The sequence below is a fragment of the Pteropus vampyrus genome, unplaced genomic scaffold, assembly GCF_000151845.1.
Source record: "Pteropus vampyrus isolate Shadow unplaced genomic scaffold, Pvam_2.0 Scaffold256, whole genome shotgun sequence".
Lineage (NCBI taxonomy): Eukaryota > Metazoa > Chordata > Mammalia > Chiroptera > Pteropodidae > Pteropus > Pteropus vampyrus.
Window position 1 is genome coordinate 411,565 of NW_011889037.1, and position 26,219 is coordinate 437,783.

At 62.1% G+C, this 26,219-nt stretch overlaps 4 protein-coding genes across 5 annotated transcripts; 1 reads left to right on the forward strand and 3 right to left on the reverse strand.

Annotated features, from left to right (window-relative positions):
• Positions 1–3,421: 3,421 nt before the first annotated feature.
• LOC105302007 (testis-specific serine/threonine-protein kinase 5-like) lies at positions 3,422–6,183 on the forward strand. Its single transcript, XM_023520282.1, is given in 9 exon segments — positions 3,422–3,484; positions 4,247–4,383; positions 4,430–4,631; positions 4,917–5,021; positions 5,188–5,302; positions 5,305–5,395; positions 5,488–5,543; positions 5,836–5,850; positions 5,853–6,183. Coding segments are annotated over 9 exon segments (960 nt in total). The 3' UTR covers positions 6,029–6,183.
• Positions 6,184–6,989: 806 nt separating this feature from the next.
• Positions 6,990–10,046, reverse strand: HGH1 (HGH1 homolog). The gene is made up of 6 exons (XM_011374867.2): positions 9,354–10,046; positions 9,181–9,281; positions 8,981–9,079; positions 8,695–8,786; positions 8,488–8,610; positions 6,990–8,353 (listed from the first exon to the last, which is right to left on the reverse strand). The coding sequence occupies exons 1-6, from the start codon at positions 9,959–9,961 to the stop codon at positions 8,234–8,236; spliced, it is 1,143 nt and encodes a 380-aa protein (XP_011373169.1). The 5' UTR covers positions 9,962–10,046; the 3' UTR covers positions 6,990–8,233.
• Positions 10,047–12,325: 2,279 nt separating this feature from the next.
• Positions 12,326–22,431, reverse strand: WDR97 (WD repeat domain 97). The gene is given in 25 exon segments (XM_023520310.1): positions 12,326–14,192; positions 14,279–14,340; positions 14,430–14,720; positions 14,722–15,399; positions 15,479–15,600; positions 15,682–15,891; positions 15,992–16,180; positions 16,261–16,588; positions 16,590–16,684; positions 17,477–17,560; positions 17,665–17,790; positions 17,874–18,034; positions 18,037–18,130; positions 18,217–18,366; positions 18,507–18,567; positions 18,840–18,961; positions 19,050–19,182; positions 19,359–19,449; positions 19,525–19,761; positions 19,841–19,983; positions 20,055–20,751; positions 20,934–21,055; positions 21,176–21,804; positions 21,969–22,099; positions 22,272–22,431. Coding segments are annotated over 25 exon segments (5,289 nt in total). The 5' UTR covers positions 22,402–22,431; the 3' UTR covers positions 12,326–13,989.
• Positions 22,432–22,526: 95 nt separating this feature from the next.
• On the reverse strand, positions 22,527–25,539 carry MAF1 (MAF1 homolog, negative regulator of RNA polymerase III). 2 transcript variants are annotated; one of them, XM_011374870.2, is made up of 8 exons: positions 25,195–25,539; positions 24,323–24,447; positions 24,094–24,222; positions 23,854–24,019; positions 23,597–23,718; positions 23,391–23,510; positions 23,130–23,249; positions 22,527–23,023 (listed from the first exon to the last, which is right to left on the reverse strand). In XM_011374870.2, the coding sequence occupies exons 2-8, from the start codon at positions 24,403–24,405 to the stop codon at positions 23,002–23,004; spliced, it is 762 nt and encodes a 253-aa protein (XP_011373172.1). In that variant the 5' UTR covers positions 24,406–24,447; positions 25,195–25,539; the 3' UTR covers positions 22,527–23,001. The 2 variants fall into 2 exon arrangements, with proteins under 2 accessions (XP_011373172.1, XP_023376077.1); XM_023520309.1 differs by lacking the exon at positions 25,195–25,539 and adding an exon at positions 24,858–25,002.
• Between the last annotated feature and the right edge of the window lie 680 nt (positions 25,540–26,219).

Here is a 26,219-nt window from a genome sequence, read left to right on the forward strand (position 1 = left end):
GCGGCTTGGCTCCGCAGCCTCTCTTCCGGGTTGTGACTCGGCAAATCAGGCCCCGCGGGGACCTGGGCGGCACACCTGAGCCCGGAGAGGGGGCGGGCTCGGCCCCGTCACGCCCGGGACCCTCCCCGCGTTCGCCCGGTGACCTTGGGGAGGTACCCCTGACTCGGCCTCCCGCGCGACCTGGCCAAGGGGGCGCCTCCCGGCTCTCAGGCCCAGGCTTCCCCGAGGGGTGCCTCTCGAGCTAGCGCCGCCGGTAGCCGGTGCCCGCCCGCCGTTTACCTGAGGAGCCGCTGCCGCCGCGGCGGTGACACAGCCCTCCCGCCAGCCACGCTCCGGAGTGGGCGGGGCCGCGTTGAGCCCGCCCCCACCGCCCTCCGCCAACCGCAGCTCGGCGCGCGGCAGCCCGGGTCCGCCCCTCGCGAGCTCTGCGCTCATTGGTCGGAGGCATGTCCCTCCGCTCTCTCTCTCTCTCCGCCCCGCCCACAGAACCTCAGCGAACGGAACTGCGCAAACTCCGCCTTGCGCTCGGCCCCGCCCACGGCCCCACCGTGTCCGCCACGCTAGATTGGGGCTCGAGCCAGTAGTTCGGCCGGCCATTGCGCAGGCGCGGGTAGTGCGCTCCGGCGTCCTTCGCGCAGGATGCGGTCCTGTCTTCTACCCTGCTAGGTTTCTTCATCCGACACTTACACTCCCGCGATTCCCGCACACAGACACCGCCCCGCACACCGGGGGGTCCATCGGGGACGTGGGCATGGCGCGCTATTGCGTCCAAAGCTGGTCCCCTCTCAAACCCATACCTGAACAGGTACACGCGCCAGGTGGGCCCGACCTTGAAACACACGGGTACTGTCTCTCGCACATGAACACACACAGTGAACACTCAAAGACCCAGCGACCGTAGGCCGTCGACTCCTCCGCAAACAGTCCACGCACATATGCACGCAGGAGGCACGCACTCAGTGTGCCCACAGAACTAGGGAATCAGGACGAGCAGGTCTCTGCGTGGGGGCCTTGGCTTCTGGAGAGGCAGCTAGTAAGCAAATGATGAACAAGACGCGGGAAGCACTGTGAATGGGCGCAGCTGGAGCTGGGAGAGGGGGCCGCGGTCTGGGCAAAGACCCTAGGCTGAAATGGCCTGCCCTGTTCACAGACCAGGAATAGAGGAGGGAGGCGTTCTGGAAGCTCAAGAAGCAAAAAGAGCATTTTAAGAAGGAAGTGGCCAGCAGCACCACATTCACAGTATAACAAGCTAAGAAGCGTCTTCGTCCCGCTGCAGGTGAGTGCAGAGCTGTGGCCCCCAGGGTGGCCGCTGGGGGCGGGGAGGGGCATTTTCTTTCTACAGAAAGAAGGGCTTCACCTGTTTCTGTTGTAGGGATGGAGCCCAAAAGAGAGGGTCAGAACCCAGGTGGCCAGGAGTGAGGTGCTCAGCAGATGGAGCTGCCCCTCAGGAAAAGCCCTCACCTCACAGCCTAACCCCATTCCCCAGGTGGGAGTGGGAAGAGGTTAATCAGGGCCGGTGCAAGTTGTCAGGGAGGGAGGCGGGGGCCTCTTCCAAGTTCACACGTGGACAGCTGTTTTTTCCTGCCTGAGCCCTGCCTGTGTTCCTCATGGCCAGTGCCCAGCATGCCCTGTTGGCCCTGCCCCCTCGGCAGCCTTTGCCAGACTTCACTCGCCAAGCACACAGTACAGCTGTCATTTAACTTTTATTAAATTACATTAATGCCAGTCTCCACAATGGTAAGCTTTATGAGAGAAAGGCACATGTGTGCGATTTGTGCCCAAGTTCCCAGCGCCAGGCCCAGCACGTGATGAGTACTCAGGGAATCTCTGTGGGGCAGAAGGATGCCCTAGCGTGCGGAGGAAGAAGGTGGTAAGAAAGACTTTGCCAAGGGAAGGTGGACGGAGCTGGTGAGAGACTTGCTGGCCTCCAGCTGCTTTGTGGCACTGGTGGGAGCCTGGAAGGCGACGGGGCGCAGGCTCCCAGCCCGCGCCCAGCAGCACAGCCACCTTTGGCCAGAGCCACATGGTTTTCCCTGGTGCTGCTCTGCTCCTCCAGCCTCTCCGGCCCCCGAGTGACAACCTACTTATAGCCCCTCTGCTTGAAACACCTGGGCCGGTTGCTCTTTTCGTAACCCCCAGGTCAGCAACAAACCGGTGAGCTTGTCCCCATTCCCCACTTCCCAAGCAATGGTTGCTGGTACATTTCATCTTTCCTTTTCTCTTATGTCCTTAGAGATGCTTTGCTCACTGCTCCAGATAGTTTACCAGACAAGGGCTGTGGGTGAGCAAGGGAATGGCAAACGCAGGCCTTGCTTTCAAGCAGCTCATGGTCCAACAGGGATGTGAAAATGAGTCTTATCTGTTCCAGTCAGAGCATCCCAAAGCCTTCACTGTGGCGGGCTCACCACGCTCACCATGAGTCCCAGTGGGGGACAAGTCAAGTTCCCAGACATCAAGCCTCCAGCACGACCCAGGCCCCAGGGGACACTCCCAGGACGGCAGCCCACAGCCACTGTGCTGTCCAGCTCACGGCAGAGAGACCACATAGTTGGGCCTCAGTCGTGTCACTCCACGATGGGCATCGCCTGGTTGTGCTTCAATTTGAGATCCCGGATGTGCACTGCCTGCCTGGGCCAGGCTTGTCATGCAGGGAGATGACAGCTGCAGTCACCAGAACGGCTTTGGACAGCCCCGGCACGCAGCAGACTCTCAGTCAAGGTTACCCGCTGCTCCCCATGTTCACAGCGCTCAAAGGAGACTCTCTCGGGGCCACAAGAGAGCAGGGCCATTTTGGCTGCTCTCTCCTGGAGTTGGAGGGTTCAAGGTGGCCCAGGCCGGGGGCCTCACTTGCCCTGCGGGTGTGTCATCAAGTCTACAGAGAGCTCTGGGGGAAAGGCCTGAGCAAGATATACTTCTAGGCCTCAGCAGAGGAAAGCCAGGTGTCTCCTCCCACCCATGCCCTTCTGGCTCAGTTTCTATTGCAGACCACCTGGCAGCCAGCTTGGGACCTTCCCAAAGGATGAGGGTGCAGCCGAAAAGAATGCTGACACATTGTCTTTCCTTTTCCCTTATGTCCTTAGAGATGCTTTGCTCACTGCTCCAGATAGTTTACCAGACAAGGGCTGTGGGTGAGCAAGGGAATGGCAAACGCAGGCCTTGCTTTCAAGCAGCTCATGGTCCAACAGGGATGTGAAAATGAGTCTTATCTGTTCCAGTCAGAGCATCCCAAAGCCTTCACTGTGGCGGGCTCACCACGCTCACCATGAGTCCCAGTGGGGGACAAGTCAAGTTCCCAGACATCAAGCCTCCAGCACGACCCAGGCCCCAGGGGACACTCCCAGGACGGCAGCCCACAGCCACTGTGCTGTCCAGCTCACGGCAGAGAGACCACATAGTTGGGCCTCAGTCGTGTCACTCCACGATGGGCATCGCCTGGTTGTGCTTCAATTTGAGATCCCGGATGTGCACTGCCTGCCTGGGCCAGGCTTGTCATGCAGGGAGATGACAGCTGCAGTCACCAGAACGGCTTTGGACAGCCCCGGCACGCAGCAGACTCTCAGTCAAGGTTACCCGCTGCTCCCCATGTTCACAGCGCTCAAAGGAGACTCTCTCGGGGCCACAAGAGAGCAGGGCCATTTTGGCTGCTCTCTCCTGGAGTTGGAGGGTTCAAGGTGGCCCAGGCCGGGGGCCTCACTTGCCCTGCGGGTGTGTCATCAAGTCTGCAGAGAGCTCTGGGGGAAAGGCCTGAGCAAGATATACTTCTAGGCCTCAGCAGAGGAAAGCCAGGTGTCTCCTCCCACCCATGCCCTTCTGGCTCAGTTTCTATTGCAGACCACCTGGCAGCCAGCTTGGGACCTTCCCAAAGGATGAGGGTGCAGCCGAAAAGAATGCTGACACATTGTCTTTCCTTTTCCCTTATGTCCTTAGAGATGCTTTGCTCACTCCTCCCCCGCGCCCAGCTTCTTTAAATGCCTTTTGTGGCCAGACATCCAGGGTGACCCACAGAGACCCTTGGAGGTTTGAGCCCCACAGAGAGTGAGCCCTACACAGGACAGGGCTGGTTCCAGCAGGGTGTTCTCAGGGCAGGCGAGTACCAGAAACAGGACATTCCTTGCGAGGGCACAATGCGGGCGCTCCAGAATGCTGCGTTCTAGAACCTGCCCTTCCCCGCTCCAGTCCCTGGCTGTGTCGGCCCCCACCCCATCCAGAGCTCGCAGCCCTGGTCATTCCCCTGCCTCTGCTCCAGTCCCAGCAAGACTCCAGAAACTTGGCTGCAGCCGTGAAGGGGCGCAGGTCCCGCCTGGTCTCCAGCCTTGTCACCTCTGCCCCTGTGACACAGTCAGGCCTCAGTTCTGTTCCCCACCCCATCCCCAAGGCCCCGTGGTAAGCTGGACCAAACCGGCCCCTCCCACGGCACCCTGCCCTCCAGGAAGGGTAGTAGCAGGTGGCAGCTGGACCTGCCAGCCTTCCTGGAGCAGGTGCGCGAGTGCAGACACAAGGGCTACCTGCTCTCCTCCAAGAAGATGGGCTCTGGGGCCTTCTCTAAAGTCTACCTGGCCCTTGCCACGCGCGAGCGCATGAAGCACAACCTCAAGCTGGTCTCCAACCTGCGGGGCAAGCGCCATGCCATGGTGAGGCAGGCAGCCTCCTCCTGGCCACCCAGGTCCCCCGCCCCCATCCGAGCCCTGCTCGGGCTCTTCCGGCGGCTGCGCCTCCTCCCAGTCCCTACTCCCTGAGGCCCGGGTTCCGCAGGCTGATCACTCCCAGTTCTTGAACCGCTGAGTTCAAGGAAAAGTCAGCGCTGCCCCCCAGGATGCTATTTACCCAGCCTCACCCTGCCAAGTTCAGCCTTGTGCTGCCACATCCTGCCCCAACAGCCCGTGGTCTCCACATGTGGCTCCTGTCCACACTCACAGATGGCTATCAAGATTGTCTCCATGGCTGAGGCCCCTGTGGAGTTCTCCCGCAAGTTCCTGCCACGGGAGATCTCGTCACTCAGCGCTACCTACAAGCACCTGAACGTGTGGTGGGCAGAGACCCCTAGATCACCCTCTCCATCCTGGCCAGCCTGCGGCCCGCCCCAGGCCTGTCCCGTTCCCTGCCTGGGATCCTTATGCTCGGGGAGGGAGCAACAGCATCCTGAGACCCCCACCCAGTACACTGGACAGCCCCCACTTGGAGTGACAGCAGGTGGGGGCCTTGCAGGTGCAGGTGTACGAGACCTACAACAGCCAGCACTCCTACTTGGTGCTGGAGCTGGGCGGCCGCAGCGACCTGCTGGAGAACATCAATGCGGCCTCTGGCCGCCGGGGCTGGAGGAGGCGGAGGCCCGCAGACTGTCCTGGCAGCTGCTCAGTGCCGTGGCCCACTGCCACAACTTGGGGATCATGCACAGGTGAGGTGCCACCCAGCCCGCCCACCCACCTGCATGGAGGGGCTCACCAGAGCCCAGGTGCAAACCCACCTACCCTTCTGCACTGCACATAGGGACCTGAAGTGTGAGAACATCCAGCTGGGTGACCAAGGCTTCCTAAAGCTGACAGGTGAGCCTGTGGCCCAGACCCACTGCAGCCATTTACTTCTGCAGGGGGCCCAGGTGTCACTCTTGTCCCAGACAGGCCCCCAGCCTCTACACTGTTCTGCTCCAGACTAGACCCCAGCCCGGCTCGACCTTCAACCCTCCTGGGAGGCCCCCATCTGCCCACGTCCATGGCCACACTGCATCGCCCCCAGGCCTCCTGCAGCCGCACAGCCATGGGTCCCACCTGCCCCTCACACCAGTCCACGGGTGGGGTGCACCAGATCCACACACCTTCCCCTTGCCCCTCCCTGTAGACTTTGGTTTCGCCATCCAGTCGGTACTCAAGGTTGGCTGCTGAGCACCTTCTGCAGCTCCATGGCCTACACAGCACCCGAGATCCTCGTGAACAGGAAGTACAGCGGGGAACAGGCCAACCTGTGGAGCCTGAGTGCCGCCCCAACCCCAGCACCCCACCGGGCCAGGACCAGGGATGGGGACACGTCCTGAGGAGCCCGTGCTCGCAGGGGCGTCATCCTCTACACCATGGTGACCGGGAAGCTGCCCTTCAAGGAGCACTGCCACCGTGTCCTTCCCCAGTCCCAGTTCGGGCCTGGGACTGGACGGGCCTAGGGCTGGACAGCAGGAGACCAGGATCAGAAGGGTCATCCTGTGCGGTGGACAGAGAGGCCAAGGGGGACTGACCTGACGGTCCCCCCACCCCCGTGTGAAGTGGGGAGAGCCTGACTCAGACTCTGCTCAGGGGTGGCCCGGCTCAGCTGGAAGCCGAGCTCTGCCGGGCAAACCACCTCGGCTCTTTGTGCCTGTCTGTCAATGACATGTGGATGACCTCTTGCCTATGCCAAGATACCAGCATAGTTGGCAGGGATGGGCGCGGGCTGAGGATGAGAGAGGGTGCCAGGGGTGGGGTGGGAGGCCGCAGCCGCGAGCCCTCGCCCACAAGTGCTGGGACCTCATGCGAGGCCTGCTCCAGCTGCAACTGTGTGTACGAGGGCCTGGGCCTGCAGCAGGTGGCCGCACATTGCTGGATGCTACGGGCCAAACAGGAGCTTTTCTGCTCAGCGCTCAGCGCCCCGCCAGGTGGGCTGCCCTTCAGCACCCAGCCTGACCCCGCCACTGCAGTCTGTAGCCAGGAAGCTGGCAGAGTCCTGGCTCCCACCGCCCCCGGACGCAGAACCCAGCGAGGACTCAGAGTCCCCAAGGCCCCTCCTGCAGCCACGTCACCCCCAGCAGCAGGGCACTTCTGAAAGCACTTCTTGCCTGGGGACCAAGCCCTGGGAGGCCTGCCTTAGGTGAGGTGTAAGATCTGCCGGGCTGGGACTCCAGGGCAGAAACACGGCCAGCGGGAGTGTGGGTGCCTGCAGGCAGCCACGACCAGTGCCCCATGTCTGCCATCAGGAGTGTGCTGGGGCACTACCTGGTCAAATGAGGGTGGGTGGGGGACACAGGCGAGGCCAGAAAAGCGTTTATTCTGTGGAGATGAGAGTGTGTCATCTCTGTGCTGGAAGAAGGCGGCTGGCCTTGGGGCGCTGAGTCCCCACATCCGCAAGTGAAGTTTTAATGGGGCTCTGGAGGCAGCACCAGGACTGGAGGCATGAGGACTGGGGGTGCTGGGAACCCCTGGGGACCAAGCTGCACTGTGGCACAAAAGCCCTGGGAGGGTTCATGTTCAGGTCCTGTGCAAAGATGGTACAAGTTCGGTGGGGGGGTCCAGGGAGGGAACACAGTGTGTTGAGGGGTACACTGAAAGCCTGTGGAACTTGGCTTGGCAGCTGCAGAACTGGGGGAACCACACAGGGAGCCAGGGGAGAACCAGGTTCCTGGGCCCATGGGGTGGTTAGGGCAAGGGCCTGGGCCAAGGGCAAGACTGCAGGCACGACAGAGCAGCTCTGTGCAGTGACCCACAGAGGCTGACGAGGGGGCGGGCCTTGCCGACGGGGAGAACAGGGCCATCGGGTCAGTCTGGACTTGAGCTGGCAAGGCGCTGAGGGCAGAGCCAGGGCACAGGTCGAGGGAAGGTGGAGAGGATGAAGGAGGGGCAGCACCCAGCAAATGCTCCAAGGACAGGCCGGGGGGTACAGCCCGAGGAGACCCCAGGACAGGCTATAGCTGCTGAAAGTCAAGAAAGCGCACTGGGGCTGGCGGTCAGACAGCACAAGCTGAGGGCCAGGATGAAGGGGCCTGGGTGGGAATGGCGGCAAGGGACACTGCTTGCACCTGGCTGCCCACCTAGGCCCAGACCCTGCAGCACCCCTGGAACTGGGAAGCTCTAGCTGGTCTCTCGCGTTTGCAGTATGTTTCTGTCTGGCCCCAACACCATGACTGCCATGGCTGGGAGGGGGCCCTGGCTCCACTGGCCACCTCCCTGGAGGTACCGGAGAGCCAAGCCATGGGAGCAAGCTGCATTCTTGCTGGAAGCAACAGGACATAGGCAGGTACCCTCAACCCTCCAATGTGTGTGGGGCAGGTGCCCTAGAGCCCTCAGCATGGAGTTAAGCGAAGCTCTCCTCAGCAGGGCACGGCCTCCGAGCAAGGGGACCCAGAGGCTGACAGCTGCGGGAAGGCCTGGTCTGGGAAGCCAGGGCTGATGGGCTAGTGAAAGCAGGCCCAGAGCTGGTAGCGGGCTGCGGGGCCTCAGGTAGGTGCAGCTCCCTCTGCTTTTGGCTCTGGGGCCAGCTCCCACTCCTGCTGCTCTCACTCGCACTGCTCCTGCTCCTGGCGGTCCAGCTGCTGCAGCTGCCGCTCCACATCCTCAGGCACCTGCACCTCCAGCAGGTTTTCCATGCCATGCTCCGGCTCATCCCCAATAAGCACCTGCCAGCAGGGGAGGCAGGTGAGCAGAGCAGCTGGCTGGCACATCATGGATAGCTCCCCCCCGCCTCCCCCTGCACACCCCCCCTCCCCCCCGCTCCCAGATTCACCCTGCCCCTGCCAAACTCTGCACCCACCTGGATGAGTTTCTCACAAGTCACCCGTACATGGGGCTCTGGCTCCCAACTGTGCAGCTCACGCAGGATCAGGTAGGCTCCCTGGTCCCTCACCTGCTGCCGACCAGGTGCCGTGGCTGTCAGCTGGGACGGGGCAGATGTTAGCCAGAGTCAGTATGGCCGTGTTATGTGTTGGGGTGGGATTAGTGCAACAGGACCCCTGCTCACCAGCATGATGGCCTCAATGAGCATCTTGCGGATGTCAGCGTCTGGCTCCCGCTGCTTGTCTGGCGGCAGGTACTGCAAGTCCACCGGCAGCCCTAGGGGCAAATGAATGTAGGAGTCGCTAGGTTCCCACACTAGGACAGACCCTGCCTTTGTAAGCCCCACCTATGCTCACCAACTCCCTGCTAGAAGGTTTCAGGAGGAGCCCTGGTCTGGACACTTCCCTGCCTCCCACTACTGGACTCTCCTCCTGCCCGGCCAGCCCTGAGGCGCCATCCAAGCCACTCACGCTCCATCTCCTCCTCAGAGAAGTCCTCAGGCCCAGCCAGGGGCAGCAGCAAGAAGGGGAGAATGTCTACCTTGGGTCCCAACAGCCACTCGTGGTGTCCTGGGTGGGTGGGGAAACAGAGATGGCGGCCAGTCAAGAGGGGCTCGAGTCCAGTCTCTCCCCCTTTGCCCCCCACCGCAACGGCCCCCACTACCACTCACGGTGCTCAAAGCAGCAGTTTCGCAGCGTCCCCACCACTCCGCCCCTGCGCACCGTGGAGTCTGGGTACTGGGTAAGCGGCAGCAGCCGCTGGACCACGCACCTGAAGGGAGGGCCCACTCAGTGCTGTCCCTGCTCACTTCCACCCCCTCCCCGTGGGCATCCTGGACTTCACCTGTCGGGGTCCAGCAGGAAGGCGCGCGCCGCGGGACGCTGGCTGAGGTTGGAGAGCAGTGGCCCCAGGTAATGAAGGGGCGCACGGGCATTGTAGCCGGGCGTGCACAGCGCGAGCACCAGCCGCTCCAGGCCCGACTCCCCCGGCGCCGCAGCCGCCAGCGCCGCCATCAGCGCGGCACATGGCGCCGGCTCGCGGCTGAGGTTGGCCAGCGCGGCAGCAGCCTCCTCGGCCCAGGGCCACTGTGGGTCCAACGCGCGGCCCAGCAGGCGGGCAGGCAGCCCGGGCTCGGCCGCCAGCAGCGGGTCGTGTAGGCCAGGGTCGGCGGCCAGGTTGACGAGGGCGCGGGCGGCGTCGCTGGCCGGGGCCGGGGCCACCGCCAAGTCGACCAGTGCCCGCAGCAGAGCCGCCTGGCCAGCCAGCAGCGTCCGGCCTGGCCCCGAGCCGGTCAGCGCCAGCACATGTCTTGCTGCCGCCGCCTGCAGGTCCGCCCGCGCCCCGGACGCCAGGAAAGGCAGCAGCTTCGCTGCCTCCGCCTCCGGAATCAGCGACCCTGCGGGGCCGACGCCACCGGCCGGAGCTCCGGTGTCCGCCGAGGTCTCCCCCATGCCAACTCGCCCTTCGCAGGTACCCGCACGGTTCCCGAAGGGTCCCTGCGCTCCGCCCCGCGCCGCCGCGCGCGCCGTGGACCCGCCCACCAGGACGCGGAAGCCACGGCGACCAATCCGAGGCTGCGACTCTGCGCCAGGGGCGGGGCCACGCCGAGGCCGGGGGTTGTGGGACTAGGCGCCGTAAGAGGCGGTGGTGGGGGTCACGTAGGGACAAACATTGTACGCTCGCCACCCCCGCCCACTCCCCGCCCTGTGTGCCTCCAGCCGTCGGTGTGGCCCACTGGCACTCGGCTGATTATATCGGCCCTCTCCCGTCATGGATGGGGCGGAGACACCTGGTCAGTGACCTGGACTGGCTTTGGAATGTCAGAGCAGCCCTGTATTCTTGGCATAACCTCCTCGTGCTCATAATTTTTAGTTTTTATATATTATTGTCTTTAGTTGGCAAAAGTTTCGTTTAGGATTTTTGCATGTGTCCATGAGGGATATTGTCTGTAGTTTTCTAGTATTGTCTTCGTCTGATTTTGGTGTCAGGGTAATGATGCCAACCTGAGAAAGATAAAAGACTATTCCCTTCTCTTCAGATTTTTGCAAGAGTTCACAAAACTGATGCTATTTCTTCCCTGAATGTCTGGTAGAACTCCCCAGTGAAGTCATCTGGGCCTGAAATTCTTTCTGGGAAGATTCTTCAACTACAAGTTCAGTTCCTTGGATAGATTCATGGCTATTCGGGTTGTCGTTTTTTTTCTTAGGTAGTTCGTGTCTTTCAGGAAAGGAGTCCATTTCATCTGAATTGCTGAATTCATTGGCATAAAGCTCTTCATAATGTTCCCTTACTGTCCTGTTAACATGTAGAGTCTGTAGTGGTGTCACCTCTCTCATGCTTGATATGGGTAATTTATGTTTTATCTTTTGGTCACTCTCGCCAGGAATTTGTCAATTTTACTGATCTTCTAAAAGAACTACCTTTTGGATTCCAAATTTTTCTCTATTTTCTTTTTCAATTTCATTGATTTCTACTTTTACTTTACTATTTCCTTTCTTCTGATTACTTTGCTGTTCTTTGTCTAATTTCTAAGGGTAGAAGCTGAGGTCGTCGATTTGAAATCTTTTCTATTACCAAGTTTCTTCCCCTCGTTTATTCTTTGACTCGTGGATTATTTGCTATGTACTTGACTTTTACATAGGTCGTAAGCCCCTTACTAGATTGATGTTATTTTTATATCACACCGAGGGCTAGCACAAAGCCTCCAGGGGCAGCAATGCGTGGATAGCCACTCAGGGAACTGTGTGCCCCTGAAATCCACAGGTCACAAGGTCCAAGAGCTGGGATTTGCTCCTGAGACCCGTGAGAAGGGCACTTCATAGCCTCCATCCTGACCTACCCTCACATGGAAGTCCCATGGAAAGTCCCATGAGGAGGAGGGTGGACAAGTCCAAGGAAGTGCCTGCCTCTCCAAGGAAACCACATGCTTCGGACACACGTCCTGCCCACAGAGGTGAGCATTTCTCAAGGAATGGAATTAAAATATTACGGATAACTCGGGTAAATGATGCCCTCTGGTGGGTCCTTTTGACTGAGACAAAAATGTGCACATTCAGGGCCCACTGATGTCCACTAGTGCTGACAGTGATCACCAGCTGGGGAGACTTACATGTTCCCAGAATAAATGACAAGATACGAAGTCTTTGACAAGAGCTGTGCAAAGAACTCCCATATACCCTTAACCCAGAGACCTCAAATCTCCACTCATACGTTATCCCAGGAATGACCTTTTAACAGGTGTTGTCACGTCTCTTCAGTCTGTCTTTGACTTTTGTGTCCTCGGCACTGACAGACCACGGCCAGCTATTGTATAGCGTGTCCATGGACTCACATGTGTCTGGTTGCCGCGTGCTTAGATTCAGGTTATTCATTCGTGGCAGGGATAGCATGAGGCGAAGCTGGGTTCTTGTCATGGCATCTCATCAGGTGGCACTGTGTCAATGTGTCCCAGCGCTGGAGATGTTTTTGATCAGTTAATTAAGCTGGAGTTGCTCAGGCTTCTTCACGGTGAGGTTGCTGTTTATCTCTTTGTATTTAATAAATATTTTATGAGACAATAATTTGAGACTGTGTCAACATTCCTCATCCACCTTTCACTCGCTGGCTTTGCATGTATTGTTTTTCTCAGTTATTACCATGGTTGCCAAATGGCGATTTTCTGATTTCGTCGTTTATCAAAAAAGCTTTCTCTTGCCCTATTTGTTTACTTATGTTGACGAGGACTCATGGATTCCTATTTTAGTCAAATAAACACAATGCTTTATTCCCATTATTTTGATCCTCAAACTGTCCTCAATTTGGCCACTGGAAGCCCCTTCAAGGAAGTTCCTGTGTGTTTTAAAAATATCTTTATTGAGATATAATTCACATACCATACAAAGCACCCATTTCTATTCAGCAACTTTCGGTATGTTACACGTCACTGATTTTTTTTTTACACAGTAGTAAAATACATATAACAAAATTGGCCGTTTAAACCATTTTTAAGTGTACAATTAGTGGCATTAATTACACTCACAATGTTGCACAGCCATCACCACTGTATACTTCTGAAGCTTTGTCATCCAGGAGCAGAAACTGTAACCTTTGAGTATTAATTTCCCGCCCGCCTTCTCCCCACCCCGCAGTGGCCTCTAATCTACTTTCTGTCTCTATAAATTTGCCTCCTCTGCGTACCTCGATGGTTACATCTTACGTAGCCATAATACAGTGTCAAAACCAAGGTATGTGTGGTTCTCTGCCATTTCATCAAGTGTGGGTCCAGGTAACCGATACCACAATCGAAATGGTATATTTAGGTGAACAAATTTCTTAATTTCAAAATAATTGTATGTTAATATGTATTAAATATCTTAATAGTTTCCTGTATGATTAGTAGTTGTTTTTTTTTTGACTAGTTTTTTTTTTGACACTTGCCTTACTTTCTCATGGTTTTTTTTTTGCTTTTCAGTCAAATCGTTTTCATGTTTGTATTTTTAAAAGCATGCATTGCTTTTGTAGTTTAAAATGTGAAAACCTGCAGAAGCAGACTGCCACAAGCCACGCAGTTCCTTTTACCAAAATGCCAGGTCTTGCAGCTCTCCAGGCCGCGTTTCAGCGTCAGAAAGAGCCACCCACACGGTAGCTCCCTAACCAGAGCCCTGCACAGCTGGGGACTTGTGGGAAGGTGGGGGAGACCAGCTGTGGCCACAGAACCATGGGGAAGAAACGTTCTCAGAGGCTGAGAACTCTCACAGGAAAGCAACCGCTGCTCAGGCAGCCCCACAGAAAGGTGTGGAAAGCGAGGCCGGCCTTCACAGACAGCCCAGATGGTCAATGCGCACGAGTGTCCCTGCAAGGTCACGGCTGTCTAGAAAGCAGCTCAGCCCTGGACCCTGCACTTCAAGACAAGAACCGCCTCCTGGCGACCTCAGGCTGAAAGGTCATGAGGACGCTGCTTCTTTACTGCTTATTGGATAAGGCAGTTGAGGCCCCCCATCGACTCTTCTGCCTTCCAGTCTAAAGGTGACAAAGCTCTGACAGACTCCTGGTTTCATCTGCATCGAAAGGCAGCCGCCGCCACCCGCACACCTGTGGCCACCCAGGCCCTCGCCCTCCCTGCATACCTAGCACACTAGTACCCTCTCTCACCTTACCCCAGTGATCTACTGACAAGCATTGGCTGAGCGCCTGAGCAGGGACACACCCATGCTGTGGGGCCCTGCTCCGGTCGACAGGCCCACCCCGATCCTGTCTCACCCAAGCCCACCATGCCCCCAGCCCCTGCCTCCCACACACGACTGGCCCCAGCAGGTCATGATGCACCAGCCAGACATCCCTGCTCACTCCAGAGGCCCCCAAACACAAAGGTGGCATCCGCTTTGCTGGCCATAGCCCTCTGGACTTTATTTCAGCCCCTGGCCTTGGCCAGGGGCAAACAGCTGGGCGAAGGGCTGCATCCCAGCCCCACGCTGGGAGGGAGAGGAGGCCACCGGCCAGTTCAGCTGGAGCTGCCGGGGTCCGCGTCATCTGGCAGGAAGTAGCGCTGCAGGGCGGGCTGCAGGAGCAGTGGGGGCAGCGGCCGGGCAGGCCTGGGCCAGTCCGGGGGGAAAGGCTGCAGGTCCACCCGTGGCAGTGGCAGCTTCAGCGTCCGGATCGAGCCATCGAGGGTGCGGCTCTTCCAGAGCCGGGACACCATCTGGCCTGGGGCCAGCAGGACAGCCAAGTGGGACCCGGGCTGGGGTGGGGGTGGAGGTCAGGCCCCAGGCTCTACCCCTGTCCCCACTCACCCCTCGGGTCCATTGGCCACCTCTGCATCTTGGTCTCCTGAAGCCGTAAGATGGGCGGGTGCCTGGGGGTGAGGAGATGGGTTGGACCTGGCCAGGCCCTCAGACACCCTGCACAGGCCCCGCCCTGCCCGGAAGCCCTGCGGGGGCTCACAGGCGGTCTCGGGGCTGCGGCACCACGGCGTTGAGCTCCGGGGCGGCTGGGCTCAGGCTGTGGCGCACAAACTCCTCCTGCGGGGAGCCCTGCTGCGCCCGATACTGCTGGCAGAAGAAGTTGAGTGCATCGATGGGCTCCAGGTCCAGCACCTTCGACTGTGACCAGTGCGTCTGCTCCAGAGGCAGTGGCTGGTCCGGTAGCACGGCGGGCGCCGAGGAGCGCAGGCGGACGTCAGGCAGGAGGGTGAAGGGCAGCAGTGCCTCTGAGAGCGTGCGTCTGGTCTTATGGACGTGCGCCTGTGACAACAGCCACTGGGCCTTGAACTCCAAGGTGGCCAAGCTCGCCTCCCCAGGGACCGCCAGCGAGGGGGTCCGGGTGGAGGATGTCACGGACACCATGGAGATCTGCGACGAGGCCTCCTTGGGCGCGGATGAGAGCGATGAGGTATCGGAGACCTTGGGCAGCACATCCGACAGCTTGGCTACCGTCCCCTTCAAGGTCTCCATCTGCCGGGGAGTGGGTGGTGGAGGAGGCACCAGGGCCCAGCGCAGAGCCTGCCCTCCCCCAGGAGGCCTGAGTGGTGCTATTCCCGGCTCCGAGCCTGCCCCCTCTGCCGACACCCTCCCAGAGGGGAGCAGGAAGACCGCGAGATGGGGTCTCCAGGGGCAGGGGAGGCACACAGCTAGAGCAAGGCAGGAGCCTACAGGCCTCACCTGGCTCTCCTCCCTGGACGTGGGGAAAACCTTGGGACAAGGCAAGAGGCTCCACCGGGCAAGTGGCCCACCCCACCCCTGCCACCCAGACCTGCAGGCGCTGGATCATGTCCTCCAGCTTCTGGCAACAGCAGTTGCGCACTATGGACTTAGAGTCGAGATCGGGGCCCTGGAGCCAGGTTATCATCTCCTTGAAAAGGAAACCCTCCGGGTCCTGAAGGCCTAACCCATCCAGCAGCTTCTTGAGTTCGGGCCTGCGACAGGTGAGTCGCCTTATTCTGGGCCCGCCCCCATTCCCCCGCGGGGGAGGGGGGGCAGGCGGAGGGGCCTCACCGGTAGGAGGCTGGCGAGTAGAGGAAGTAGGACATGAGCTCCAGCACCACGTCGTGGGACTCCAGGGAGCAGGCCAGGAGCAGCTGCAGCGCCAGAATCACGAACTGCTTCTGTGTCCTGTCCTGAGCGCAGACAGGTGGAGCGCGGTTGGTGCCCGGGGCCCAGGGCGTGGCCGGCGGGGCGGGGCTGGGCTAGGGGTGCACCTGGAGGCTGGGGGGCGGGTCCAGGTTGAGCAGGCGCAGGAGGAGGCTGTGCAGCAGGTTACAGAGGTCTTTGCTCATGTCTGGCAGCAGCCTCAGCAGGGCGTGCAGGATGTGCACGCGGTCGATCCAGGCTACCTTCTCCAGAAGGCCCATCAACAGCGAGGCCAGGCCTTCCACCGTGAGCATCTCGGGGTACATCTCGGAGTACGACTGCAGGGGCGGCGCGCTGAGGCCCTGCCCCGGGGCAGCCCAGTCTCCTTCAGCCCTCGACCCCAGCCCGTGCTTCCCAGGGGTCCGAGACTCCCCGAACCTCAAGGTTGAAGATGGGGAACAGCTTTCTGAACCAGTTCTGGACGACGAAAAATTGCAGGAACCTGGGCAGATGCTCGTAGCTTTCTTGCCAGAGTGAGCGCCCGTATCGGTAACGGAAGCGGCGGAGGTAGGTCTCGGTCCTGACGTCAACCTCGCCGGAGCGCCTCTGGGTCAAGAGCTGAAAGCTCTGAGGGGAAGGGGGGCGGCAGCTGCAGGTCCCGCCTTTCTGACCCGCCCCTCCCGCCGTAGCCCTGTCCGGGCGCCCACCTGAGTCGCCAGCTCCTCAGACCCCAGCGGCTCGGGGTAGAGCTGTTCCTGGGGGCTCAGAGACTCTGAGGCCCACTCCAGAATCAGCTCCTCGCCCTCGTCCTCACTCGCCTCCTCACCCAGCCAGTGGATCAGCTTCTGCTGCCACTTGGCGTGGCGCCGCCGGCGCCGCTGCAGCCACAGGTCGTCCTGGCTCCCGCTGGGCTGCGAAGGGGAGAGCGCGAGTGGCAGTGGCCGCTGGCGAGCCCTGAGGCCTTGGCCCCTCCCGCAGAGCCCCCCCTGGCTCGCCCCTTGCCTGGAGTGTGGGGCGGCTGGCAAGCTGGGTGTGGGCTCCGCTGCCACCGACCTCCCAAGGCTGCCACATCCGCTGCAGCACCGCGGAGTTGGGGATCCAGCCGGGGAAGTGGATGGGCCGCTGCAAGGACTGGGGGTGGAGCACAGCAGGGTGGGCCGTGAACCCGAATCCCGCCCCATCCCGGAGACCGCCCTGGCTGAGCACCAGGCACCAGCCCAGCTCTGCCTGCTGGTCGCCAACAGCCAAGCTGGGCTCCACACGCCCACAACACAGACCAGCGGGGATCCTTCAGAAATCCGGGGGCGCAGTTAGTGAGCGCCATGGAAACTGAGGACGGAGAGGGCCACCCTGACCCCCCACATGCTTCCCACTGGACATGGCCCCCAGTCCTGGAGCACAGGTGTCTACAAGGGGGGCAGAAGCCTGAGAGGGCTGTCTGGGCTTGAGTACATGTGCAGCAGCTGGCAGGATCAGTGGCCTCCTGGGCAAGTGACAGTGCCAGACTCGTGCTGGGACAGACCTTGGGGCCTGTCTGGGCATCTGGGGTGGGAAGGCAGTGGATTCGAGGGGCCAGCTCCTGTTGACTTTGCTGCCCTGAAGGGAGGGGACTGTGGCCTCCCAGACAAAGCCCATGGGGGACCCGCTCACCAGCACTTCTGCTAGGGAGGGTACAGGGCACAACCGGCTGGCAGAGGCTCTGGTTTTGCCCCATGTTTGCCTCCAGAGTACAAGCAGACCAGGCCCACAGGGAGCAGTGGCATCAAAACCGGGGGGCTGGGAGGGGGTGGGCAAGGGCTGCAGGTGGGCATGGCCTCAAGTCTGATGTGGACACAAGGGTTTGCAGCAAAGGGAAGATGGGGTGCACAAGAAGGGTGCCACCTGGAGGGAGGAGCCTCTGGGGAGTATGGGTGTGTGTCTCACCTTGTAGGGCTGAACAGTTGCTGGAAAGAAGCCCCTGAGGTTGGAGAGTGGCTCCTTGGGCCGCCTTTCCAGCAGCAGGGAGACCTGGGGATGGGACAGGGCTCAGAGCCCCTCCTCTGAGCACGGACCCCAGCGCCCTGGCAGCTCTTCCCTGGGTGGACAGCACCCCGCTTGCCTGGGTCCCTCACCCTGCGCTGCAGGTGGGAGCATGGTGGGACCGGAGCTGCAGGTCTCTCCCTGTGGAGCTGCTCCCACTGCAGCTGCAGATCCAGACTGAGGCCCAGGTAGCAGCTCAGGGAGGAGGTGGCCAGCAGCTGAGGCGTGAGAGGAGGAGTCAGAGGGCACTGGGCAGGCTCACAAGGTCAGGACACGGGGTGGGAGGGGCAGGAGGCCTCACCTGGGAAGCCTTGCTGTGCACACGCCGGCGAGGGGGTGGGATGGGTAAGGAGGCTCGGGGCAGGCGGGCAAAGCCCAGGCCCAGGGCCCTCAGGTCCTGTGGGGGCAGGGTTGTCAGCACTGTGGGGACTTCAGTGCAGACCCCAGCCTCCCTGAGACTGGGGCAGCTCTGGGCAAGGCACATACGTCCCAGGTCTCTCTCTCCGTGGGGGGGGTTACGGTGCCCTCTTGCTGGATCTCTTTTCCAGAATGCGTGCCCTGGGAGCAGAAGTGGGCAGGTGGGTGTGCCGAGGCCAAAGGTGGAGGGGGGGTGGGGCTGGGGGATGGGGCGGTCCCACACCCACCAGCAGGGCTGGGCTGCAGACCAGATGAAGGTAGTTGTCAAAGGCCTCCTGGCGCTGGTGCCAGGAGAGGGGGGGCTGGGCTGCTGGGACCACCAGCCCCTGTCTCAGCTGCTGAAGGTCTTGGTCCCGGGCAACTAAGGTCTCCAGGTCCTGGGGGGAGTAAGGGGTCAGCTGTACTCGAGCCTTGTCATGTGCTGCCCAGACAGCGCAGTGACCCCAGGCACTGAAGAGAAGCGGCCTGAGCTTCACTCCGCAGGGCTGGGGCACTGGAGTGGGGGGTGGGGCATCACCTCCTCCAGCAGTGGCTCCTGCGGTGCTGCGGTCTGGTGATGGATGATAGACAAGGCTGCGCTGCAGACAGGGATGGGTGCAGGTGGGACACCAAGTGGCGTCACCAGTGGGGTTGGGCACAGGATGGGACAATACCACAGGAGGGTGGCCAGGCCCCTGATGGGGCACAGGAAACAGCTGCTGGGAGAGGGGATGCCAGGACTAGGACAGGTTTGAGGTGGCCAGAGGTGGCCGGGAGCCCTGGGACCACATACTAGGGACACTCAGGCAGGCCCTGACCCAGAGGAGCGGGGCGGGGGCCTCCAGGACAACTCTATGGGCTGCCGGCAGACCTGAGACTGGCCACCCCATGCAGGCTGGCAAGCCTCTGCTGCTGGGCTGAGGTCAGTGGCTCCAAGTTGGTCAGCGGCAGGGGAGGGTCATCCACCATGGCAGGAACCTGACCACACAGCTTCTGAGCAGGGAGAAGAGCCTGGAGCCCTGGGCCGGGAGGCTTGTCTGCCCATGCAGCCCCGCCTGCCCAGCCTGTGCTCACCGCACACCTTAACCAGGTAGGATGTGGGCAGGTAGAGCCGGTGAGGCACCAGGCAGAGGCGCGAGCCCAGTGCCAGCACCAGGTCACCGCTGTTGCTGCAGAAGGTCAGGGCCTGAGGAGCACCGTTCAGCTGCAGGAGCCTGGAGGGGTGAGCACGGCCAGAGTCCAGCCTTGCTGCAAGGAGTGGGCAGCAGGGCTAGGCCCTCTCCCCCGTCCAGCTCCTGGGCCCTGGTGGGGGGCAGAGGTAGGGGAGCCCAGCTGGCTCCCCCCAGGCTCCCATTCCACCAGCCCTCCCACCCTTCGGGCCCCAGCCCACCGCAGCAGGCGGTTCTCCGCGGTCCATATGCGGATGGTGCAGTCCAGGCTGGAGGAGGCGTAGAGCTTGAGCGTGGGACAACAGCATAGGCCTGGGAGCCGGGGCCCAGGGTCAGGGACCAGAGCCACTGGGTACCCTGGGCTTCACCTTTGCCCTGCTCCCTCACCGGTGACGTGGTCCATGGGGTCATCCTGGGGCCGGTGATCACAGCGCCGGCTGTGGCCCAGGCCAAACTGCACCAAACCATAGGTGGCACTGTCTGGGTCCTCAAAGGCCACAGTGACACGCTTCCCAAGCGCACAGAGCACCTCCGCGGGGTGGCAGCAGGAGAAGGTGCGCAGCAGGCTCAGGCTCTCCTCAGCATAAGGGAAGACGCGCCACATCTTGACAGTCAAGTCCCCGCCTATGGGGGCGGAGCCAGGGCTGGGCCTCTGCGGAGGCGAGGGGTTCTCAGACAGGCTGTGGGAGTGGGAGGTACTGACCTGAGGACACGATGCTGTTCAAGGTGGACGCAATGGCGGTGACGGGGCCCGGGCTGTGCGCCCCTGTGCGGAAGACAGTCTTAGGCGCGCACAACTCGAGTACCGACAGCGTGCCATCTGTGTGCCCCAGCACAGGCAAGTACCTACGGGCGACAGTAGCCTGTTGGTGCGGGCCCTGTAGGCTCGCCTGGCCCTCCTCGGTTCTGGCACCCACCGGTTCTTGTCCTTCCAGGCCTGGGTGTCACTACGACACAGCTCACCCCCGTGCTGGCGCACCATCTCCCAGGTGGAAAACGCGCTGGCGGGGTCTGTGAGGTGGCTGTAGAGGTGCAGGCAGCAGGGCCTGGGCTCGGGGGAAGGCGGCGGGCACGTGCGGTACAGCACGTACATGGGGCAGCGTGCCGCATTGGCACACACCAGGTCCCCAGAGCGCATCAGCAGCCACAGTAATTCGCGAGGCAGGCAGTAGGCCACGGCGGCCGCGCAGTCGTCGGGCTCGAGCAGCAGTGAGCTCACGGTGCGCCCCGTCGCAGCTGACACCAGGTAGACCGAGCCGTCGGCGCACGCGCACACAAGGCGCACGGGCAGTGGTGGGTGCAGGGGCATGGGCAGCGCGGGCGCCACCTGCAGGTGAAGCACTGGCGCGGACAACTGCGCCAACGGCGAGTAGAGCTCGCACAGGCGCCACAGCTCCACGCTGCCGGCGCGTAAGGAGAGCACAGGCCAGCCTCGGCCCGCGGGCGCCAGTAGGCAGTCCACGTGCCCAGACTGCACCTCGTGGCCCCAGGAGCTCAGTGCCACCTCGCCCACCTGCGCCGCAGCTTGCAGGTCCCATGTGCGCAGCGTCCCGTCCTGCGAGGCCGACAGCACCAGGGAAGTGTTGGGGAGCACGACCATAGCTGTCACCGGGCCTGCGGGAGGGGCGCGGGTCACTTGGGTGCACCTGAGACCAAGGGAAGGGGAGCCGTCAGCCCGGATTGAGGCCAGTGCAGAGAAGTGCAGCCAGAGCCAACGGGGATTCTGGACAGCCCAGACTTCTTTAAGGCGAAGGGCCGCGGAGAGACAACGGGCCTCAGAAGCCGGCATGGCGCACCTGTGTGGCCCACGAACACCATCCGGATCTGCCAGTCAGCTTCCCACACCTTCACCGTGCTGTCTCGGGAAGCCGTCACCATGGCCTCAACCTCTCTGCAGTACGCCAAGTCAGAGACGGTGCTGGGGGTGGAGTGGGGAGAGGCCCCTCCAACTCAGCATCGCCTCCCGTGAGCACCCCTGCCATAACCGTCTTTTCCTCGCGGACTTGCCTCATGGGTCCCGTCCCTGGGACCCCCTCACGTTTTGTGCAGATCCCGGCGTACATCTATGACAGCCCAGGTGTGCAGATCAAAGGTGAGCACGGCCGAGCCATAGGCTGCGAAGCAGCAGCAGGCGTGGTGGGGAGGCAGGGGCCCTAGAGCCAGACGTGTAAGCGCACCCAAGGAGCTTGGTAGAGGCCGCAGAGGTGACCCGCTGGGCACCAGACAGCGACCTCCTAAACGGAACTTCCAGAGTGCTAGGCAGCCGCCTGCCTCCGCCACTAGCAGCAGCCCCAAGTCAGGCACAGGCAGGCAGCAGATGGGCTCCTGGCCTGGGGCCCTACCCAGCCCTGGCTCACTCAGCCACAGCAGGCTGAGGTCGGGCCTTAGTATGGCCAGCCCCTTGGGGCCCCAGCCCACAAAGCGGCCCACGGAACCCAGTGGTCCGAGCACTGTCACTAACCCCGTGAGCACCACGGGGGCCAGCAGCTTCCCGTGGGCCCAGCCGTCCTCTCTGTGCAGGTGCAGGCGGCCAGCGCCGTCCAGCACCACCAAGCGTCTACCCACTGGGTCCTGCGCCACGGAGCACAGCCCGGCTGCCACCTCCAGGCGGCGCAGTGGCTCCAGTCCGTGCGTCAAGCGTGCCACGCGCAGCTCGGCTCTCTTTTCCTGCAGGCAGGGGTGGGAAAGCCTGCGGTCAACTTGGGGGGACCGGAGAGAGGCGGTACACCCGCCTAGGAGAGCCAGGAAGATCTGCTGGGATCATGCTGGGGACCCCGAGGGGGAGAGCCGGGCCAAGAAAGAGGCTTCAAAGCAGACGGCCCGGGCCACACCTTCTCCACAAAGTCGTGCAGGCCTGCACGCAAGAGTAGCCACAGCTGGCGGGCGCGCGTACGTGGGGTCATGTTTTGCCACCGTGAGCTCCTGGTAAAAAGCTGAGAGGCAGGCTCCGAGAAAGACGACTCTGCGGGCCAGCGGTGGAAGCGCTGTCACTGTGTGGCACTGGGTGCCCAACTAACCCCAGAGGTCAGCCCTCCAGAGAGCCCTGCGAGTTAGGGGGCTGCCCTGGGAGCCTTGTTCTTGGTGGACAGAGCCCGCGCCTGAGTGAGGCCGGCTCTTAGGCCAGGCCACCTCACCATTTTTTTCTTCGAGCAGCCCGGGGTCCGGGATGTCATCGATATCAGTGTCATACTGGTCCGGATCCAGGGCCAGGCTGTTGCCTTCTACCGAAAAGGAGTTACTTGCATCCCATACATCCGTCTCCATTTTGGCCGCGGCAGGTCTTGGCGGCTTAACAGCCCCCTACCGCCTGTTGCTAGGATACCAGGCGACGCAAGCCGCGCATTCGACGCAGGCCCCGCCCCAGTGCCGCACAGAGCCCAGGTCCACTGTAAGTCTCAGAAACTTTTATTGGAAACAAACGAGCTGCTGCAAAGTGACACTCAGTGCACGCTGCCCAGTGGGCGAGGTTGGGGGTACAGGTGGGCCCCAGGATCCGGCCCAAGCCCAGGGCGGATAATCGCTGGGGCCCGCCTGCCAGTCCCGGGCCTTCTGGGCTGGAGTGTGCAGGACCAGGCCTGAGCCGGTACAAAATACAAAAATAAACTCTGTGGTCCAGCTGGCCCTGCCTGTGTCGGTTTGGGCAGGGCAGTGGCTCCCCGCAGCAGGCCCTGTGCTGTCTGTCCAGTCCAGCCACAGTGTGGGCAGCAGAGCCTGTGAGGGTGAGCGCTATCGGTCGGCTGGAAGCAAAGGGCTATGTGGGCAGCGCCAGGGTCTGGCCAGCAGCTGGGGAGGCCCTGGGGCTCCTCAGGTGGGCAGGTCCAGGCGCTGGTTGAAGCTGGATGAAGCTGCGGCCTCTGCGCCTTGTCACATACAGATCACCGGGACCCTGGGTGGGGGGCACACAGCGAGCCTTGAGGAACAAACACCGCGAGACCAGGCAGAAGGGCCCACCCTGGGCTGCCCGCTCCAGGCTCCAGGGAACCAGGACACACCTGTCCTCCATGGTGCTGGGCTCCTCAGGGCCACCATCACTGCCTCTGCGCACCTCATCCTCCTCCCCCAGCTCCATGTCCAGCTCGTTGCCTGCCTCTGAGGGCGTGTAGGTGGATCCGCTGGAGGAGGGGGGTGAACTCGATCTTAGGACTGCCTGCCCCAGCCTGCTGCTGACCCCAGGAAGGATGTCCAGGGAGGAAGGGTCAGGAGCAGGGTGGGTCAAACAGCGAGCTGGGGGGAGGGACGTGGACGGCGCCAACCTGATGGAGCGGCAGCTGAAGAAGACGACCCGTTTCAGCCGCTTGTTGTAGAAGAAGTAGTTAAAGGACCACAGGCTGCCATCCTCCCCAAAGGGGTCCGAGTCCAGGTCCGGGTTGTAGCTGGCGAGAGTGGGGGCAGAGGCCGCTGGTGTGAGGGCCCAGCTGCCACACAAACCTAGGGCCCACCTGTAGGGAGGCCAGCCCACCTGTAGATGTCACATTCGGCCAGGCAGATCTCCTCGTCCACTGCGTTCCACAGCTGTGGCTTCAGGGCCTTGAAGTCTTCCCGCACGGCTGAGAACAGACTGCAGTTGACTGCATTCACCACCTAGGATGGTCACAGCCAAGACTGACTAGGTACCAGGATGGCACACACAGACTGGGGGAGCCCAGGGCCACAGAAAATGGGGGAGAACACTGAGGACAGCTGGGGGGCTGTGAGTCCCTCCCCACTTGCCCTCACCCAGCTGAGGCTGGGCTCCCGGCTGAACTCGTGGCTGCGAGCGGTACTGAAGTCGTAGTCAGGTCGGAAGGACTCGTTGAGCGTGGCGATCAGATAGAAGAGGGTCTTTCGGCTGCATTTGTCGCTGAGAGGACCCTCGTCCTCACCACCTTGGCTCTTGCTTAGTCTGCACAGAGAAGCGTCAGTCCAGCTCTGCCCTGCACCCCACGCCCCCAGTGGGCCGGCCCCGCCCCAGCTTACCTGCTGGGGCTGAGGCCAGAGGTCTGGGGCGGGGACAATGCCTCCAGCACATGTGGCTGGCCCTCCTGGCAGAATTGCTTGAACATGTGCTTGTCATCTCCCGCCATCTTACACGAGTAGCTTTCAATCCTACGGGAAGAAGGCAGGACCATGGAGCATGCCACCCCCAGGTTCAACTCAGGGCCAGGGCAGTGACCCCTGACATCAGCCCCTAGAGCCCCGGCCCCACCTGCCGATGATGTGGGCATCTCCTGTCTCCACAGTCAGCTGTGAGTTGATGGCCTCGAAGCTTGAGTTCTCCAACAGCTTCATGTCCTTAGGGAGGGGTGCTGAGCTCCCAGGGCCTAGTGCTGCCTGGGGACAGGAGGGCAGTCCATGGGCATCTGGCCCCTGGGGCTCCACCCTCAGCCCTCTTCTCGGTAAATGGAACCACAGTAAACATGCTGGGGCCCTCCCACAGCCCGCTCCAAGCCTTCAGCACTAGGGGAGAGAATCCTGTCACCTGAGGGTGGCAAGTCTAGGACCTGCTCAGCCACCCCCCTCATTCCAGGTTTGGAGCCAAGGTGGAGGCCAGCTGGGGACCCTGCCCACCCAGGGTTCCCGGTTTAGTCTCTTCCTCAACACCCCTCATCCCGACAGAAGTGCCTCGACACAAAGATGGTCACTGTGAGCCCGCGAAGGGTCATGACGCCTGCAATCCCCCTCCAACCCGACTCAGCCAGGGTTAGAAACCGGGGCACCTGGGGCTCGGGCCCTGCGGTCACCTGGACGCGGCGTTCTTCCCTGCTCTACGGGATGCTTCCTAGCGAGAGGGAAGAAAACCTACAGGCTCTGCCGTTCTCTAAAAGTGTGCCTAGTTTCTTCGGGAGCGGACGGAAGCTCCACAGCCCCTGAAGCGCCCGTCCGCGGGCCGCTAGGGCGCTCCGGCTCGGCCCGGCAGCGCCCGCCTCCCGGCCGGGGCCTAGCGAAACCCCAGCCGAGCCACGGCGAACCACAAACCCCGGGAGGCCGTGCGCCCCCGACGCACGCACGCGCGAGGCCAGCTGGGGGCTGTAGTTCTGGAGGCTCCTAGACGGCACTGGGCGCAGATCCGGCACCTACCTGTTTGCGCTGCGCTCTAGCTGGCCGGGCAGAGCCAGGCCGGGTCAGGTCGGTTGGCGTCGGTGCGGGTGAGAAGGCGGTGCGGGCTCCGGGCAGCGCGGGCTACTCAGGACCGGAGGGCGGCGCCGCGGCCTCCGCTCGTGCCGCACTGTATCCAAGGGAAGAAGCTCCGCGGCGACATCTCGTTACTCTCGGCCCTGCCGGCCCAGCCGGGCTGCCACCGCGACATAGCCTCGCCCCTGCACGGCGCCCGACTATCGCGACGGACCTACCCGCCGACCGCCACAGATCGCCAGAGCTAGCAAACGACCGACCGACCTCTGCCTCCCCGGACCGGACAAAAACAAGCGTTCGCAAGGCCCGGCCCCACGCCTCTGAATGGCCGGCTCCAGCAGCCGGATCGAAAGCTCGGAGAGCCATTGGGCACATTACCCGCCGCTCAGTCCTGTCTTCCACTCTTACTGGCTGCAGCACCTGTCCGTCACTTTTCTGCCGTCCGAACCCTCCTTTCTCCCTGCGCTCATTGGTCACGGCCTTCCCCTGCCCCGCCTCCACTGCCCGCCGGGGTTCCCGGGAGCTGCTGGCAGACCAGCGCGCTGTGGGCGGGACCCGTCCCCGGAGCTGGCGGCGGGAGGGGTTAGCCAGAAAGGAGCTGGGAGTGGCGGCCAGCTCCGGCCAGCTCCGGGGGTAGACATGGACCGCCGGTCTGCAGCCCCGCCCACTCTAGCCTCCAGGACGAAGGAGCCGCGCCCGCCTTCCAGTCGTGGCTGGCGCTTCTGTCCTTGACACTTGGCCCCAGCCTCGCCTGCCCTGTCTGGAGATCGCGTCCATCCTGGCAAAGCGGGAGGGTCAGTCTCCTCCTCCTCCGGGGCTCCGACGTGCTGGCTTCAGCCGGAACTTCAGGCTCGCGGCCCCGGTTTCCGGCCGGCGCAGGCGCTCAGTAGCCCGAGCCCACGGAAGCGGGCTCGGAGGGCCGGGACAGGGACGGACCGGAGATGGCGCCGCCGGCGGGCGGAGCGGCGGCG